The 18,318-nt window shown below is 53.4% G+C and overlaps 1 protein-coding gene across 1 annotated transcript; it reads left to right on the plus strand.

Annotated features, from left to right (window-relative positions):
- The first annotated feature begins 11,635 nt into the window (after positions 1 to 11,635).
- TSPYL5 (TSPY like 5) lies at positions 11,636 to 15,845 on the plus strand. Its single transcript, XM_041769680.1, has 2 exons — positions 11,636 to 13,853; positions 15,028 to 15,845. Exon 1 carries the CDS (start codon positions 11,828 to 11,830, stop codon positions 12,935 to 12,937), a length of 1,110 nt encoding a protein of 369 aa, XP_041625614.1. The 5' UTR covers positions 11,636 to 11,827; the 3' UTR covers positions 12,938 to 13,853; positions 15,028 to 15,845.
- Positions 15,846 to 18,318: the final 2,473 nt, after the last annotated feature.

Genomic DNA, 18,318 nt, shown 5'->3' on the forward strand with positions numbered 1-18,318 from the left:
AAAAGAAGTTCTTTTGATTTCTTAGTACCGGGCCTTGTACCTGGAGGGTCCCCCCATCACTGTAGGGGTCACAGCTGTGAGCCACCTGCCCTATCCCCCACCTCCAAACTCCCCTCCTCTCTGATACCTGGTGCTAGGGAAGGGTGGTCCGGTTGCTGTCCAGGGGCCAGCACAGGTGTGTATACAATCCTGGCACCGACAGTGTGCTCACGATCCCCGTGTTAGATTTCTACCATCATGCTCCAGTCTGGATTCTGCGGGGGAAAACTTATGGCCACGTAGTTGACTTCCATTCAGTATTTTTGTCTAAATAGGGCTGTCTTATACCCATTTTTAGCTAGATATTATATGGATTAATATCTGAATCATACCCAACACCAGATGGAGTTGGCTTTTCCTGAAGAAGACAAAGCATCAGGTTGTGTTTTTTTTGTTTTGTTTTGTTTTAGTTATGAAAATGCCAGCTTGAGCAATTAACTGGCTGGTGTCCTAATTGTCCTAATGTGTGAATCAGAGAGGCCATATGGTTCACCCGATCAACGTGTGGGTGTTCAGAAGAGGAGAAAAGAATCCGGAGGCACACAGTTAGTCACTCAAGTCTACCGTTTGTGTCAGAAGCGTGTTAGTTGTCCAGTGAAGATTTGGAGGAGCAGCTGCTGGGGGACGCGAGCAGCAGCGATGTGCCCCTGAGCCGGTCTTGCAAAGCCTTCCTGTTGTAGGAAGATGAAAATGTTCTTGGAGTCTAAATTACGTGCATTAAGGAATCAGAGGGAGCATGGGGTTCTGTGCCTGAAAAAATAAAGCCAATTAAAAATAATGATCATCCTCTTGGAAGCTCAAAATGAAAAAAAAAAAAAAATATATATATATATATAAATCTTGCCCTCACTTGTTCCTGCCTTGAGGAGCAGCTGCCCCCGAGCTGCCATCCGCTCGGGGCTTGCCTCGAAGGTGCGGGATAGACCCGGCTCGGGATCCTACGGCTGCTTTGTGTTTTCAAAGCTTTCTGTCTGGTGACAGCCACGAACATCTCTCTTCTTTGGAGGAATTCAAGTAATTTTCCAGACGTTCATTCACGATTTCATTTAAAGACTTAATTAAAAAAAATAAGGGTGTAGACAGGGGTTAAAAAGTGGAGTTATTTTATTTGGTTCTCACAGGATCTTTAAGAAATTTCACATAAAATTGCAGATTTCCCCCCCGGCTGCTACCAGCTGGAGGTAAGTGGCAACTGCCAGCCCGAGACAGGGCCTCACGCACCCTTCAGTTGCCCACAGACTTGCCCTGGGCTGGCCTCTCTCCGTCACCAGCTGCCTGGTCCTCTGCCTGAGCCCGACCTGCATAACCAGCTCACACTATGGGGAAACTGAGGCTTAGAGTCCTCCGCAAGGCAACACAACGGAAGTCCCGGAGGACTCAACTTTGAGTGTGAGACTAGGAGAGGACCCGAAGCGGGGAATAGTGTTCAAAGGCAACCATATGGTTTCTCCAAGCGCAGTGATGTGCGGGGGGGCAAAGAAAGGAAAGTGATGGAGACAGAGATGGATGAAGACCTGGGGGGAGCGGGTGGCGGCTCCTGGGGAAGCCTCGTGGGCACCTGGTGGCAGGCCCACCCACCCTGGAGCTCGGCAGCCCGTCCCGGTGCGATCGCGGCCCTGGCCCAGCACCAGCTTCTGCACCAGCTGGAGAAGGCCCACCTGCAGGGCTGGCTTCGGGGTGCATGTCCACTGTCTCCCCTGAATTCTAAGAACGCCATTTCCTTGCACGAAGCCACCACAGCTTTGGACCTGGCCCACCACGAGCTGCTCTTCCAGAGTGGCTCTGCGTCCCGCTCGCCTGCCCTTGTGGCCGGGGCTAGAGACCTGCCTGGGTGCTGGGCCGCCGCGAGCATGGCCCTGGCCCTTGCAGGCCCCATGTTCCTTCTTGGATTCAGTGTTGTGAACAAATGGGTTTCCTCTGAGAATCTGTTTTCTCATGTTGTTGCTGTTTTATAAGCATTGCAAACGTTATAAAGGTGACGCCACATCTGACTTCTCTGCACTGTGGGCTGAAGGCCAGAATCACACACGTGGGCAGCCTCCCGCAGGTACAGCACGCACCCAGGAATGGGGCACACCTGGATACTTCATTCTGTTTGTTTTTTTCTTAATTTTCTTGCTCTTAATTTTCCTTTGATCTTTATCTTGACCATTTATTAATTTTAAGTGTTTTTTAAAATGTCTTGCTGCTGTCAGATATTACACAGACAGAATGAATAACCGAGGTGGATATTCCAGAAGGCACGGAGTATCTTCGGTGAAACTGGCTCGGGTAAAGGGAAACGGAACAACAAAACCCCGTGCTTATGGGCACTAGTTGATTACAACATAAAATTGAACATTTTGACCACAAAGTGCTTGCCCATTCATTTAAAATTCTATTTAATTTTATCTTTGTTCATTTTCCCCAGGTCTCTGGTGTAAATTCCTAGCTCCATGAAGATTTATGGCTTATTTGATAAAATGGGGGGGGGGGGGTCTCTAGTTGGTTCCTCTCACTACCACAGTTACTCATCTGGTGTGGGAGACGTGCTGGGGGCCGTGAGAAGGTTCTCCCCGCTCCTCCATCCCAGGGACCCTACCTCCATGTAGGCTCTGGTCATCGTCCATGAAGATCCTGGCCTTCTTCAATCTCAGGACCTCCTGCAAGCCATGCAGGGTCTTAGGGTATATGAAGTGCAGGGAGTTCCGGTGTCGGGTTTTCCACGTTGCCCTTTGTCAATGACTTTCCTGGGATACGCCAAGATTCATATCCAGGTCCCGCTGGAATATTTTCCTCCCAATTTATCTCCCAAGTGAAAATGTACCAGCTTCACTTCCTTTTCTAGAACATTTCTGAATTCTTACCGTGTTGTTGGGAAAGAAGGAGGGGTACGGATGTTAACGGTGTGTCTGTGTGTCTATACAGGAAAGGGGATAACTGAGATGAAGACAACTAAGGGCGTGGCACGAACAAAACATTCCTGAGTGCGCAGAGAGGGACCTTGCATCCCACCGTTCTCCGCACTGCATGACATGAGACAGCGCTGGCTTGGAGGCACCTTGTTTGGGTTTGGGAAGGGAGGGTGGCTCGGTACGGGAATGGCTGTGGGGCAATGCAAGGAGAAGGCGCTGTGCAGCTTACACACCAGGCATATAAGGCAAGTCTGGTGTTTGCAACTCGTGGAGCTTCTTTTCTGTTTGGCGACAACGGCTTGCATAGGGCAGCCCAACTGGGGAAAAACTGAAGCGTGTGGTAAGTTACGAAGTCGCATATTAAAAGCAGTAACTGCAAGAAATGGGGTGCACCCACAGCTCTAAATTCAACCCGTAACCAATTAATGAGAGACTTTCTTGGAGAGCACTTAGTTTTGCTTTAGGGGCCCTTCCTAAAGTGTAGTGAAAATGCTCATATTTGGTGACTGGAGTTTCATGGATTTAATAATTTTTATAGTCACAACCATGTCTTACGAGGCCTTCTTTCAATACCTGCTATTTTTTTCTAAAAGTATCAATGTCACTTATTTTCTAAAGAGTTTTAAAATCCTGTCTGTTAAGTTTCTCCAGCTTTGGAGTTGCATGACTAAACCCATTAGGTTCTGGGTCTGGACTAGTTAACACTATTGTAGTTGAGTATGAATTTCCATGGTTGTAGCAGCTCATAAAGTTCAGATAACTTAAACAGGGCAATTCAAGAGACATGGTAACCTGACATCCAAAATTCCAGTTTCTTTTAGGTAAATACTTAATCATGTAGGATATTCCCTGTTCCTCTTTTTGTGTCTCCAGGGCTGAGGAGGTTCTGGTGTGAATCTCGTCTTCAGTCTCTGCGGGTGTCTGCTGGGGCTCAGCTGGACCTGCGTGGAGACTGAAGTCTGCCTCCGCTCCCATAGTATCCACCGACGAAGGTGCCCCTCACGGTTTCTAATCAGCAAGTCCTTTACTCGGCATCTCTGCCAACAACATGCAGCCCGTTTAAATTCCCCAAATGCTCGTAACCAACCTCCACACCTCTCTCCACTAAATGTGGGTAAGCGTATGGCTGCTCTTGCACTCTATTCTGAGGCTGGGAGAGATGGAGAGGAGGGTGGCTGGAGGATGGGACGGGCCATTGCAGAAATGCCTCTGGCAGCACTTAACCTTGTGAAGATAAAGGAAACCTTGTGGGGTGCCTGGGTGGCTCAGTCGGTTGAGCATCTGCCTTCGGCTCAGGTCATGATCTCAGGGTCCTGGGATCGAGTCCTACACTGGGCTCCCTGCTCGGTGGAAGGGGGGACTCTGCTTCTCCCTTTGTCTCTGCCCCTCCCCCATGCCCATACTCCCTCTCCCATAAATAAAATCTGAAAAAAAGAAAAGAAGTCTTCTATAAAATAAAGTCGGGAGGCTAGAAGGGGAGCCCGTATGCCCTACCGCCTGTTGACAACTGCAAATGCAACAGGAAGACTCACACCTTGCCAAGTCCATGCTATGTTAGTGGGAGGAAGGAGGTTTTCTTCTTGCCCAGTAACAACCCAGCCAATGAAAAGCCACCACACTTCAAACTCCTGGTTTACTCCAGTGCACTTGTTTGTAACAGCTCCTCCCGATTCCCCCTCTCCTCTCCTTTGTTCTCTGAACTTGCCTATAGTTTTGCTATAGCTTCCACATTCTGAATTACAATTCTCTGCTATTCCTGAATACCCCCCTCTTTTTTTGCTTGCAAAATAACTGGCAGTTTTATTTTTAAAGTTAACACTCCGTACATATTTTTCTACTCTCCTCGCTACCCTGTGATGAAAGATGCCCTCGGAGGATTTCTTGTCTGGGTTCCAGTTTTCTTTTTTTTTTTTTTTTCTTTTTTATAAGAAAGAGAAAGGTTTACTAATATCTACCAACTTTTAGATGATTTGTGTGGTTTTTTTTTTTTTCAATTTTCATTCATTCATGATAGTCACACACAGAGAGAGAGAGGGAGGCAGAGACACAGGCAGAGGAAGAAGCAGGCTCCATGCACCGGGAGCCCGACGTGGGATTCGATCCCGGGTCTCCAGGATCGCGCCCCGGGCCAAAGGCAGGCGCCAAACCGCTGCGCCACCCAGGGATCCCGGTTCCAGTTTTCAAGTTAGGAGCTAGCCCTCCCCACTCTCAGCTGTCTGTGTTTTCTAGGAGGATGGTCTCTACCAATTCCCCAAGGATTCTGATCTGTGGAGGGGCAACTGTGAGAATCCTTTTTTCGAGATCCTGCACCAGCCATACACTCTCTAAATTTTCTCCAACACCCTCAAATCCAGCTCAGAACAAGTTCTCATTGCCTCTGTGTGGTGGAGATATGGCTTACCCATCATCACATGTTTTTCCTCCTTGTTTTGTTATAAACTCTATGCACTTAGTGCTCCAGGATTTCCCTTTGAAGAGCTAATTTTTTTTTTTTCTGTTTCAATACCATTATATCTTCCCCTCTCAAGAGCTTAGTTTGAAATTCAAAGTGAAGAATTTGACTTGCTGAATTTGGCTCTTGCTGGATTCTTCAGCACCTTTCTCTTTCTAGGATAAAAGCCTTTAGCGTAAAGATCTAATTTTAATGGTGAAGATGTAGGGTAAAAAGGAAATGCCAAGAAGTAAGAATACATTTGTCAATATTTTAAAATATTTTACAGCTACTTATATGATACGAACTGAATGACTTAGGTGGTCTAGTATAAAATTTTGCTCTTTGGGGAGGAACTGGAAAGAATCTAGGCACATTTCTAAAGATATTAACCTTAAATAGCTTTTGAAATTTACCATAAGAAGCAGATTTTTCTCTCCCTCCTGGGCTGTGAAAATATTCCCTATGTCAACCCCTTCTTTTCCATGATCCTCCATAACGTGGGAGGGTTAGCTGGCAAAATTCCATAGAGTAAGCAAGACTTACTGCCGTTTAAGAGCTTCAGACTGTCTCCTTGGGGAAAGACAAAAATCACTGTGGCTAAAAATGTCAAGTCTGGGATTTTAAAGTTCTATGGGAGAAACTGTGGGGAATGTCAGTCTCTTGGTGGTGGAATAGGTTGGATCACTGGATCCAACTGGAATGTCTTTTTCCTAGCTTGTTAATTTCTGTGATTTAAGGAAAACAGACCTTAAAAGGAATGGAGAAAGTATGATTTCTAGAGAACAAAAGTGAACGCTAATTACTTCAATATTTTGAAAAGTGTTTTTACAGATTTTTTAAAAAAGATTTATTTATTTATTTGTTCATGATAGACAGAGAGAGAGAGAGAGCCAGAGACACAGGCAGAGGGAGAAGCAGGCTCCATGCACCGGGAGCCCGACACAGGACTCGATCCCGGGACTCCAGGATTGCGCCCTGGGCCAAAGGCAGGCGCTAAACCGCTGAGCCACCCAGGGATCCCCTGGTTTTACAGATTTTTAATAAAATTTACAAATGATGATATATCACATTCAAAAAGAACCAATTAAGTGCTTGTATTATCATGTGTTTAAGCCCCTAATTATTGAGAAAAGGGCAAAATTTCCAGATTTCTGAGTTCATGATAGTAAACTTCTCTTCCATGATATTCACAGAATGCTCCTGATAAATGCAGTGCAAATGGAGATGTTTTATTCCCAACGTGGACTGTCGAAATGAAACTCACTTATGTTGAGTCTCTCACCACACCGGGTAAATACCCCACAGAAAAATGACTCCTGAGTAACTGGTGTACATATGTATTATGTTTGCATGTGTAAGAACACGTATGTATATGCATGATTTTACACTGGACACTGAAAGGTATTTTTTTACCCACTAGAGAGAGTTTGATATTTTAATCCCCCGAATGAGAATTTTACATCATGGAGAAGTGGTTAAGAGTGTGGGTGCTGGAATCTGATTGTCTGAGTTAAAGCCACTTAATTAGCTATTGAACCTTTTTGTAAAGCAGTAGCCTCTTGTCTAAGAAGGGAGCAATGACTGCACCTGTCCCTGAGGTGGTTGAGGGGATTAAGTGAATTAGAACACGGCATTGTATAAAGTACAAAATAAATGTGAATTTTCAGTAACATTACTAGTCTGTGCAAGGCCCGTGCTAACCGCTTTGGGGGATAAAAGAGACACAGTCTTTATGCTTACACAGTTTACTGCTTAGTAGGGAACTCAAGCTGTATAGTCTTGTATGCAGTTAAATATTAATACCTGAGAAGAAGATCAACAGTTCAGTTCAACTGCATGGACCTACCTCTTAAATACAGAAGCCATGTGGGCTGGGTGACCCGGACCAGAGGAGGAGCTTTACATCAAGTGTTAGTCTCACACTGGTTGCCCTTCACCTGATGCTTATCGCTTTGCCAAGATGAAAACAGGTTCAAGGCATAATAAACAGCATTTCCAGGGGCCTGGTCTACATTAACCTTCAGGGGTTTAACTACGGGTGAGCAGTAAATGACGCAGCTGCTGATGCAGGAATAAGGCTCCTGATAACGGAGGTTGGGAGAGCAGGGAGCGCTCTGAGAAGCGGGCCGGCCCACCGGTTTCTGCAGTTTGCAGGGGGGACAGTGACTGCTTCAGCTGATTTTTATGTTTGTTTGTTTGTTTGTTTTCCTGAGATCTACAGACAATTCCAGACTGTGGTTATCCAGTTTAAGAGGGAATTCTGTACAAGGACTGGCACAAAACTGCATGTCTAATTGCCAGATACATATTACTGTTAGCCACTTCTCTGTGAGATCAAGGACAGGACTACTTCCCGTGGTCTGGGGTGTGCATGGAAGGCCTTGGGAGAAAGTGATGACGGAAGGGCCTTCCGGGCACCCGGGTGGTTCAGTCGGTTAAGCAAGCAGACACAGAGGCAAACCACAGTGAAACTGGAAAAGAAGGGGACCCGGTGAAGGTGGCTGATGAGAAGATGCTCAGCATGCTCACAAAGGACCTGCAGAGGAGCCTGCCTCCCCTCATGGCTCAGAACCTCTCGATACCTCTGGCCTTTGCCTGTCTCCTACATTTAGCCAATGAAAAGAATTTAAAGCTGGAAGGAACTGAGGACCTTTCTGACATTCTGGTGAGGCAAGGGGATTGAGTTTGCCCGAAAAAAGTTGGCAGAAGGAGGCTCATCGCTTCAGTGACCAGGACATCTCCATTCTGGGAGCAGCTGTGTGGCGGGCCTGTGGCAAAGCTATATACCCCACTATGAAAGTATCAGTTGTTTTGTCTGTTGCTCTTCCCTTCTCTCCCTCACAGTCCGGGAATCAGCACCCTGGAACTGTGTCTTTGATTAAAGTTTTCTGCCCTGTGGTGACCACCTAGCAAGGAGGAGATGGTGAGGATACTGTTCTTGATTATGTAAACCTATATCCATACTTTGTAACCATGTCTAGTTTTTGTCTCCTAAGTTGATCTTTGTTATTTTCCACACTTTTGTAGAAAATAATTTCCCAGCAGGCCCTGGTTGTCTTTTAAATAGCTATCTAAACTATGTACATAAAATACATCACATGTATACTTACAAATGTATATATATTGTCTATCCTTAAAATAAAATCATTCTGAATAATGCAAAAAAAAAAAAATGAGCCTTTGGCTCATTCTGAAATTCAGAATACCCCTGAATGAAAGTTCACATTTATTTTGTGATCTTTCACAAAATGTGATCTCGGGGTCCTGGGATGAGCCCTGCGATAGGCCCGCTGCTCAGTGGGGAGCCTGCTTCTCCCTCTCTCACACCCCCTGCTTATGCTCTCTCTCTCTCTCTCTCTGTCAAATAAAGGAATAAAACCTTAAAGAAAAAGTCCTTCAACAAGAATTTAAGGTAATCTTTGGATTAATCCCTTTTAAATCAAATATTAATTTCCCTAATCTATTTTTTTTATAAAGAGGAACCCCTTTATTTATTTATGATTTTATGTAGGGCCCAAGCCCAATGTGGGGTCTGAACTCATGACTTTGACATCAAGAGTCACATGCTCTACCAACTGGGCCAGCAAGGTACATCATCCCCTGACTTAATTTTTAAATGTATCAATCTAGATTTTTCCCCACCTACTGTCCCTGACTGGTGCTCATACCAAAAGATGATTCTCAGCCTAAAAAATGAGTTTAATAAGTTTTCATTTGTTGATCTGAGTATATAACCTTCATCTATAAAATTGCTTCTGGGGGGATACAGAGGTATTCTGAATTTCAGACAATTTATAAACCCATTTTTTTCAAACACTATTTTGGTTGGTTCTTGTCGTTAGCATCAGACACTGTTGCAGGCCCGTATGAACCAAAGAAAGATACCTACCCTTGTGGAAGGGACATTCTGCAGAGGAGAGACAAACAATACACGGGATAAATAACTGGTATAGATGCTGGAAAGGCAGTAAGTGCTAAGGAATAAAGAAAAAGTTGTCCAGGGTAAGATGGATGGGGTGGGTGGCAATTTTAAAGAGGACAGTCATTGAGAAGGGACCCTCGAGCAACGTGTGAAGGGAGCCAGCCAAGATGACCAAGTATCGTGGGGGAAGAGCATTTAAGGCGCAAGGAAGAGCCCACGCAAAGGTCCTGTCGCAGGAGCTTACCAGGGAGTCTGAAGAGAAGCAAAGAGGCCAAGGTACCTGGAGGGAGTGGGAGAGACAAAAAGATGAGGTCAGAGAGGTGAGCTGGGTAACGGGAGGAGGGAACGTGCTAGATCATATGGAGCCTTGCGGGGCCCTGAGGCTTTGAGAGTCAGAGGTCACTTGCACGGGGCTGCCCCAAAGCGAGGCCGGCTGGGGTCAACAGGATCTCCCTTTCCCCTGTCTCCTATATTTCAACTTTTTATTTTTATTTTTTATATTTAAACTTTAATGTGGATACCAATACACCAAGCCCTCGTTTAAGATTCGAATTCTGATTTAGCAGGTCTGGGGCGGGGCCTGAAATTCTCTGCTTTTAACAAGTTTGTGGGTGGTGCCAGGCTGCCCGTCTGTCTCCAAGGCCACACTGACAACAAGAGTAAAGGGGTGCTGGGGATCCCTGGGGGGCTCAGCAGTTTGGCGCCTGCCTGTGGCCCAGGGCACGATCCTGGAGTCCCGGGATCGAGTCCTGCGTCGGGCTCCCGGCATGGAGCCTGCTTCTCCCTCTGCCTGTGTCACTGCCTCTCTCTCTATGTCTATCACAAGTAAAATAATAATAATAAAAGAAAAGAGTAAAGAGGTGCTGGGTTCCCAGGGGCTCTGGAACTTACCTCTCCGTCAGCTGCGTGCCAGGGCCTGCTCGTTCTTGGTGAGCCTGTAGGGTCTTTGTTGGCTCTCCTACTGCTCTTGGTCTCACCAGGGGTCTCACCACGTCAAGGTCCTGCCGCTTGGCCAGGGAGACCAGGGTCTAGAAGTCAGTCTGGGAACGAGAGAGGTCGCCCCACTGTTCCCATGCAGGGTCTAGGAAGCCTCTAGGGCCTCCCCCTGCCGCTCTGCAGGCTCTGACCGTTCCTGTCCTACTCGATTACAGGACATCCGAGGGGGGCCGGCCCCTGGGGTCCTCTGCCTTGAGGGCCTAGGGGCGAGGTAGCAGGGTGCCCGCCCAGGCACAAGGGAGGATGCCCTGCTCATGCCTATTCTACCGGCAGAGCTCCATCCGGCAGAGCTCCATCCTCCGGAGCTAGAGCCGCAGGGGCAGGCCTGGGCCCAGCCACTTCCAAGGGGCAGAGGGTGCGCGCCCCCGGGGCCCGGGTTCCAGCTGCGCGTTCATCCCACTGCGGGCCTCAGGGTCGTCCTTGGGCGGAGAGGGAGCCACTGCCCACCCGGCGAAGCGCGGCGCAGGTACCAGGCCGCTGCCTCTGTCCCCAGGCACCCGCACGGGGCGCGGCCAGGGCTTTCCGCGACGCCCGGGTCGGCCGCTCCGCCAGCCCGCGAGGGCCACGGCAGGTCGTGGACGGGGCTGGGTGCGCGGCTGAGGACGGGCATGGGGGGCTCCTGCAGACCGGCCGCCGCCCGGCCACCCGCAGCGCGCAGGGGGCGCCGGCGACCACAGGGCCGGCGGGGCGGGGGCGGGGGCGGGCCGGGGGCCGGGGCGCGGTCAGGGCGGGGCGGGGCGGGGTCGGCCGGGGGCGGGGGCGGGGTCGCGGTCAGGGCGGGTCGGGTCGGGGTCGCGGTAGGGCCGGGGTCGGGCGGGGGCGGGGTCTGCTGAGGTTGCGGTTGGGGCCTGCCGGGGGCGTGGCCTGCCGGGGGCGTGGCCTTCCGGGGCGGGGTCGGGTCGCGGTCGGGCCTGCCGGGGGCGTGGCCTGTGGGGGCGTGGCCTTCCGGGGCGGGGTCGGGTCGCGGTCGGGCCTGCCATGGGCGTGGCCTGCCGGGGGCGTGGCCTGCCATGGGCGGTGCCTGCCGGGGGCGGGGTCTGTCGGGGGCCGGGACTGCCGGGGGCGGGATCTGTCGGGGCGAGGGGGGGCCGGGACTGCCGGGGGCGGGGCCGGTCGCGGTCGGGCCCGCCAGGAGGCGTGGCCTGTCATGGGCGTGGCCTGCCGTGGGCGGGGCCTGCCGGGGGCGTGGCCTGCCGGGCGTGGCCTGCCGGGGGCGTGGCCTGCCGGGCGTGGCCTGCCGGGGGCCGGGCCTGCCGGAGGCGGGGTCGGGCCCGGGTTGGGTCCGGGTCGGGTCTGGGTCAGGTCGGGGTCGCGGTCGGGCGGGAGCGGGGTTTGCCAGGGACGGGGTCTGCCGGAGTCAAGTTGGGGTCTGCCGGGGGCGTGGCCTGCCGGGGGCGGGGCGTCGGCGGTGCGCAGCTGCGGCGCGGGAGCCAATCGGCGCGCAGCGGGCCGTCGCGCGAGCCGGGCGTGCGTCGGTGACGTCACGGTTGCCATGGCGAGGGCCGCGGGCCGGCAGCGCGTCGGGGGAGCCGCGGCGCCAGCATGAGCGGCCGCAGCCGCGGCAGGAGGTCGTCCCGCGCCAAGAGCCGGGGCAAAGGCCGCGGCCGAGGCCGAGTCCGCGCCGCCCCCGCCCCCGCCGCCGCCCCGGAGCCTTCTCGGAGCTGCGGGCCCGGCGAGGACCTCCCGGCGGCGCAGCTGCAGGTGCACGTCCCGGCCGGGCCCGCGGAGGAGGCGGCGGCGGCGGCGGAGGCGGAGGGGGAGGGGGAGGCCTGCGCGCTGCCCCTGGACTGTGGCCTCGCGCTGCGGGCCCGGGCGGGGGCGGCGAGGCCGAGGGTGGGTGCGCGCGGCGGCGGCCGGCGAGGGCCCGCGGGGAGGCCGAGGAGGGCGGCGGGGGACGGCGGGGCGGGCGCGGCGGAGGGGGAGGGGTCGGGGGGGTCGGGGGAGGCGGGGGGCGCGGGCGGCGCGGGCGGCGCGGGGAGCGCGGGGGGCGCGGGCCCCGGCGGCCGCATGGACACGCTGGAGACGGTGCAGCTGAAGCTGGAGACCATGAACGCACAGGCCGACCGGGCCTACCTGCGCCTGTCGCGCAAGTTCGGGCAGCTGCGGCTGCATCACCTGGAGCGCAGGAACCTGCTCATCCAGAGCATCCCGGGCTTCTGGGGCCGCGCCTTCCAGAACCACCCGCAGCTGTCGTCCTTCCTCAACAGCCAGGACCGGGAGGCCCTAGGCTACCTCAACAGCCTGGAGGTGGAGGAGCTCGGCCTGGCCCGGCTGGGCTACAAGATCAAGTTCTACTTCGGCCGCAACCCCTACTTCCAGAACAAGGTGCTCATCAAGGAGTACGGCTGCGGCCCCTCGGGCCAGGTGGTGTCCCGCTCCACCCCCATCCAGTGGCTGCCGGGGCACGACCTGCAGTCCCTGAGCCAGGGGAGCCCGGACAACAGCCGCAGCTTCTTTGGGTGGTTTTCCAACCACAGCTCCATCGAGTCGGACAAGATCGTGGAGATCATCAACGAGGAGCTGTGGCCCAACCCCCTGCAGTACTACCTTATGAGCGAGGGGGCCCGGGCTGAGAAAGGGAAGGAGGGCAGGCCGGGCCCAGCGAGGCCGGCCCCCGAGGCTCCCGAGCCCGGGGCGCCCAAGTCCAACTGACCCTGCCCTAGTGTCCGCGTGACCCCCCGTCGGACCTGCGCCTCGCTGACCAGGCCACCCGCCGGCCCGCCCGCCTGCCGTGTCTTCATGGTGGCCTCCACACACTGGCATCCCCCCCTGGACTTCAGTTACAAGAATAGGGTATAAGCGACCATGTTCTCTCGCCTCCTTGTGGCCTTCCTGCTTTTTCACATCAGTGCTCTGCGTTAGAGGGTCTCAGCCCTACTGTTATACGTTAGGCACACCCACCTCAAGTGTGTGCGGCCTTTTGTCCGCATTGCCTGGACCGTGTGCTGGGCCCTGGCCCTTCCCAGCTGTCTGTAACGTGGACACTCAGCCATCCTCCAAGCGGACCAGCGAGTGTGTCCTCAAGCTCTGCTCCTTCAGGGCCGGTGACTCGCTGAGCTCCGTGTTGGCGCTGGCCATGCACGCCATCCACGGCAAGTGTCTCTGCTGCTGCCATGGCACAATGCATACAGTGTCGGCCGTCAGGCCAAACTGATTGTTCCAAAGCCGTGGGGTCATCAGCCCGGTTGCCGCCACCTTCTGGATCTCTGACTTTGGCCTGTGCTGCCCTGCGGGGTCCCCGGCTGCCGGGCATGGAGGAGGCTGAGCGAGAAGCGGTGTGCTGCGTGTTCTGGACCATGTCTCTCCCTGCCTCCGGGCCCTTCTGATGAACATTGATCGAGGTCTGTTCGTGCCCCATCTCTGTCTGGCCATTGAGATCTGTCTGGGTCACTGTTGGCCCCAGTTGGCCTCCAGGTCAACAAGGACCTCAAGAACTGCCTGTGGACCCAGGCCCCCTGCCCGTGCATGAGGCACACACCCACCCTCCCCAGCCTTCCAGGAGCCCGGCCTGAAGACTGGGGGGCGAGTGTGTGAACGTGTGCTCGCTGTCATCGTGCTGTGGCTCCAGGTGAGGGTGGGGACCAGACCCACGTACAGCCTGAGGCCCTCTGTCGACTCCACTTGTCCCTTCTGAGCCCGTGACCGGAGGCTTACAGTGGGGTTTCTGGCGAAGAGGTTCCTGGTCCCTGGGCCTGTGTCTACTTCATCTCACACCTCACTTGTGCTTCCTTCACTCCCTCTCGTCCTTTTTTTCTTTCTCCTTTCCTGTCCTCCTCCTTCCTCCACTTCTCCCGTCCTTTTTTGGTTTAATATTGCCACAGCTCAGAAAGAGAAAACAACCGAAAAAACCCGGGCTTTCTGCATACAGCTAGTGCGACAGCTGGGACCTGGTGTGCACACTCGCACACTGGGCTGACGGGTGGACGAAGCGAGGCCAGGTGGGTCTGTGGGCAGACCTTGGGCCTGAGTCCTGGGATCACTCTGTAATTCTGAGGTTGAAAATTCTTTTCATGCTACATGTGTGCTGGAATTATAAGCCCTAAGGCCGCAGTGCTGTGGACTAGGGTTCCCTGTTCCACCTTTTTTTTTTTTTTTTTTTTTTTTTTTTTTGCCCTTAAGATCTGGTTGCCTCCTACTGTTTCCTCCCCTGTGGCGGAGGCCGCCTGGCCTTCACTCTCCAGCTTTCTCCTCTCAGCAGTCCTTTGCTGTGTTTGCCTCTACCTTCAGGTCCGCTTAGGAGCAGGCTTTGGTCTGGGGGCGTGGGGACAGGGCTTGCAGAGTCTGTCGTGTATCACAAGGCTCATCACCAGGCTCATTTCCAGGGAGCGCAAGAGCTGAGCTGGCCCTCTTTCTCCTTCGCATCCCTAGAGGTGGGGCGTAGGACTGTAAGCACGCTCGCCCGCCCCCTAGCCTCTCTCTCCTCAGGGGAGACCTTGTGCTGAGTTCCCCAAGGGCAGGGGAGGCCTTGCCTCAAGTCTGCAGTGGAGGTACCTGGAGAGGCAGATAGAAACCTTGAGGAGCCTCCGGGAGAGGAGGCCCATCTTTCAGTGAGGCAGGATGGGGAGGGACCTTCCTGGGAGTGAGGAGGGGGAGGAAGGGGTCATGGGCCAGTGTCACGGCTCAGTGAGGGTTTGTCCACGGTTTTGTCCCAGTATTAGCTCATCATTGGTGGGTTTTATAAATCACAGGAACAAATCCAAGATGGAATAATGTTACTTTGTATGCTTTCTCTTTTGTTCTAGGTGTGGCCTTGCATCTGCAGAAGATTGAGGCTGTATGCTGCTTATTTTGCCATAAGTAAAATCTTAACCACTTACCCCATTTTTGCCTAATGGTAAAATGTAGCTGTGTCGGTCTGCTTTTTTTTTTTTTTTTTTTTGTAATGTTTTGCTCTTCATTATGGACGTTTCCAGACGTGCACAGAAATGGAGAGGCTATGTCAATTATGATCAACCTGGCATCTTCCTCTCCCCGCCTGTACTGATGGAAAGTCCGACGCTGTGCCAGCTCAACCTTGACTCCTTTGGGAGATCGGGACTCTCGGTGGTGGTGATAATGGTGGGGTGCACTGTCATGATCACATCAGGTCTGCTGTTTTGCTTTGAATGTTAACTAATGAAGTTCTGGAAGTGGGCCTTAGAAATGAAAGTCTTCAGGATAAACAGGGAGTCTCAAAAAGAGAGGAAAAGATGCTCCCTTTCCCCTGTATCCACAAGAGGAGAGAGACTGTTCTGTTGCAAATCTTTCAAAGACCGACACAATACGCTGTTTACTTGAGACCCAGGATATCAGTCCTTTTTGCCTGTGAAAGATGGAGGCTTCTGTGGCTGTTAGATGTATCATCCGCGTGTCCTGATCTCAGAATATAATTGGTCTTGGAAGTATGATTTGGAGATCGTTTGTGTGTTCTGTGAAAATAACCTCCCAAAACAGTTACTCGTTGTCTCACGTGGTAATCTGACATCCTGGTAATAATGCAAGTATTCCTTTGTTCCTAAACAGTACAAATAGCTGTAAGCTCCCATGCATGATGGAAAAATAAAGGTCTGTATCTCTGTTACATTTTTTATTTAAAAAAAAAAGAATTGGAAGGTGAAGCTGAGGCCTGTAGTTGAGGGGCTGCGTACGATGGCCTTGAAGAGTGATGCCCCGGTCTCGGGCCTTGTGTGACAGGTCATCACGTGACAATGTATGAAATTCTTACTCCGAGGCCCTCAGTAGACATTGAGGGTCTGCGGTTGGTTCTGGGAGGAAGGCAGGGAGTTCTTGTATTTAATGAATTTTCCAGGTTATTTTATTTATTTATTTATTTATTTATTTATTTATTTATTTATTTATTTATTTTTAAAGATTTTATTTATATATTCATGAGAGACACACAGACACAGAGGCAGAGACACAGGCGGAGGGAGAAGCAGGCTCCATGCAGGGAGCCCAACGTGGGACTCGATCCTGGGACTCCAGGATCACACCCCGGGCTGAAGGCGGCGCCAAACCGCTGAGCCACCCGGGCTGCCCTTCCCAGGTGATTTTTGTGGAAATCCTGTGCTGCTCAAATTTTAGAAGACATCTGAATTTTGTGAGGAATCCTGTTAAACTGTGACCTCTGATTCCCCTGTCGGGCTCGGAACCTGACACAATTGCAGGTGATGTCAGTGCTGGTGGTTGTGAACTGTTCTCTGAGGAGCCGAGGAGGTGGCGTCCAGTAGAGCAGCGGTGCCCAGCAGACGCAGCTGCAGCAAGGGCGCTGGCCGCTGCCCAGGTGAAGGTGTTCTGCCGGTTCCGCAGCGTGGCCAGACGAGAACCGGGGTCTCCGACGCTGCGCAGAACGGCCGCGAGAAGGTGGATGCCCTTCGTCAGCGGAAGCAGCCAAGTGCCACCTACAGCTGCTCAGCAGAAAGTAGTCGGGAGAAATGAGAAGTGGGCCATTAAATGGCCCGAGAACAAGATTGGTCCGTGCGGCCAAGGGCTCGAGTCCGGAACCGGCGGCGCTCAGGGCCGAGGAGGGGTTCCGAGCGTCCTGGGCGCTCAAATGCTGGGTGAATGAATGAACGGAAAACAGTTTACAGTCAACTCCCTCAGGTCTGGCCCGGTAGTTGAATTTGCAAAGTCGGCCACGTTTGTTTGGTGAGGACATGTCGTTGATCGTGGGGTGGCCATCACGAGGGGTCACGGGCCGTGTGACTCCACGGAAAGCTGCACGCTGGGCTCCAGCGGCTGGAGGTGTGGAAGCAGGATGGCAGATGGCAGGGCTGGGCTCCTCTGCGGGCCTCTGCGGGCCATGGGAGCCCGGGAGCGCGGGTGGGCGTCGGGGTCGCGGGCAGACGTCCTGCAGGCCAGGGCGGGCCCGGGTGCGCTGTCCAAGAAGGGGAGTGGACAGGAGTCAGGATTTCGATGCAGCGTCTCTTAATTCTGAATGCTTTCAATCAAACAACAAAACAACCGAAACGCCCAGAGCCTCGCTATTAGCGACCCTCGGAGCGCGGCCTCTGTTTTGGCCCACATGTCCCCGTGGGGCGGCCTTGTGAGGTCTGGGGTTTGCGGCCTCTGTCCCTCTCCTCCTGGATGTGCCAGGCTCTGTCGCTGACGTCGGAAGTACAGCGCTGAGCGACAACCCGACCCATGCGCCCTCCTAGGTTTTAGCCTCAGGGGTTTCGTCCGGGGTGCTGGTGCCTCCGGTGCCTCCACTCTGTCCGTCCTCTGTCCACACCACTGCCGAGTGCTCTGGACCCTCGGGGAGCAGAGGGAAGCGCCTCAGCCCCGACGTGGGGCCGAAGCCCGGGCTGCTGGCGAGCCTGAGTCCCCCACCCTCTCCTCCGTGCTGAGTGCCGTTACCAAAGCTGTCTTCTGATGTCCACGCTGGTCTCGCTGGCCCTCCTGGCAGTGCTAGGTGCCTGGCCCACTGGCCTGACAGGAGAACAGCCACTCGGGTGCTGGACGCGTGGTCAGCCTCCAACTTGTCCCCGCACACGCGGGCCTCGCTGCCTCTGATCGGCCCAGCGACAGGTGGCGAGGCAGGTGCACGCTGCCCTGGGTGGCCCCCCGGGAACCTCATGCCCTCCCCCCTGGGGACCTGGGCCTGGGTGTGCCCCCGGGGCCAATGCGCGGGCAAGAAAGAGCAGAGAGCCCGGCCTGTCCACCTGTGGTTCCCGTGTCTCCTCGTTCTTCGCCTCTTCGCCTCTGCTTCCGGGACCCTCTCCAGCCGCAGTTGCCCACTGTGGGCCCCGCTCATGCTCTCAGATTCATTCCCCCGAGCCCTTGGTGCTTCCGTACGCTGACCGGGTTCTCTGGTCGCATGTCCACTTACGTGCCCTCCGAGGCTCAGTCCTGAATTCCTGTCAACCTGGTCTCAGCCAAGCTTTGACAAATAGAAGACAGGATGGCCCCCGTCCGTGTGACGTCATGCTTCGCAGAGCACATTCACTTATGTGACGTCAAAGATGAGATCATGTCAAGCACCCGTTCAAAGCCTTCAGGAAAAAGGTCCAGAATCCTAAGACTCTCATAACAGGCCTCCCATCACCTGACCCTGC

This window comes from Vulpes lagopus, chromosome 9 (assembly GCF_018345385.1).
Source record: "Vulpes lagopus strain Blue_001 chromosome 9, ASM1834538v1, whole genome shotgun sequence".
In the NCBI taxonomy this organism is placed as follows: Eukaryota; Metazoa; Chordata; class Mammalia; order Carnivora; family Canidae; genus Vulpes; species Vulpes lagopus.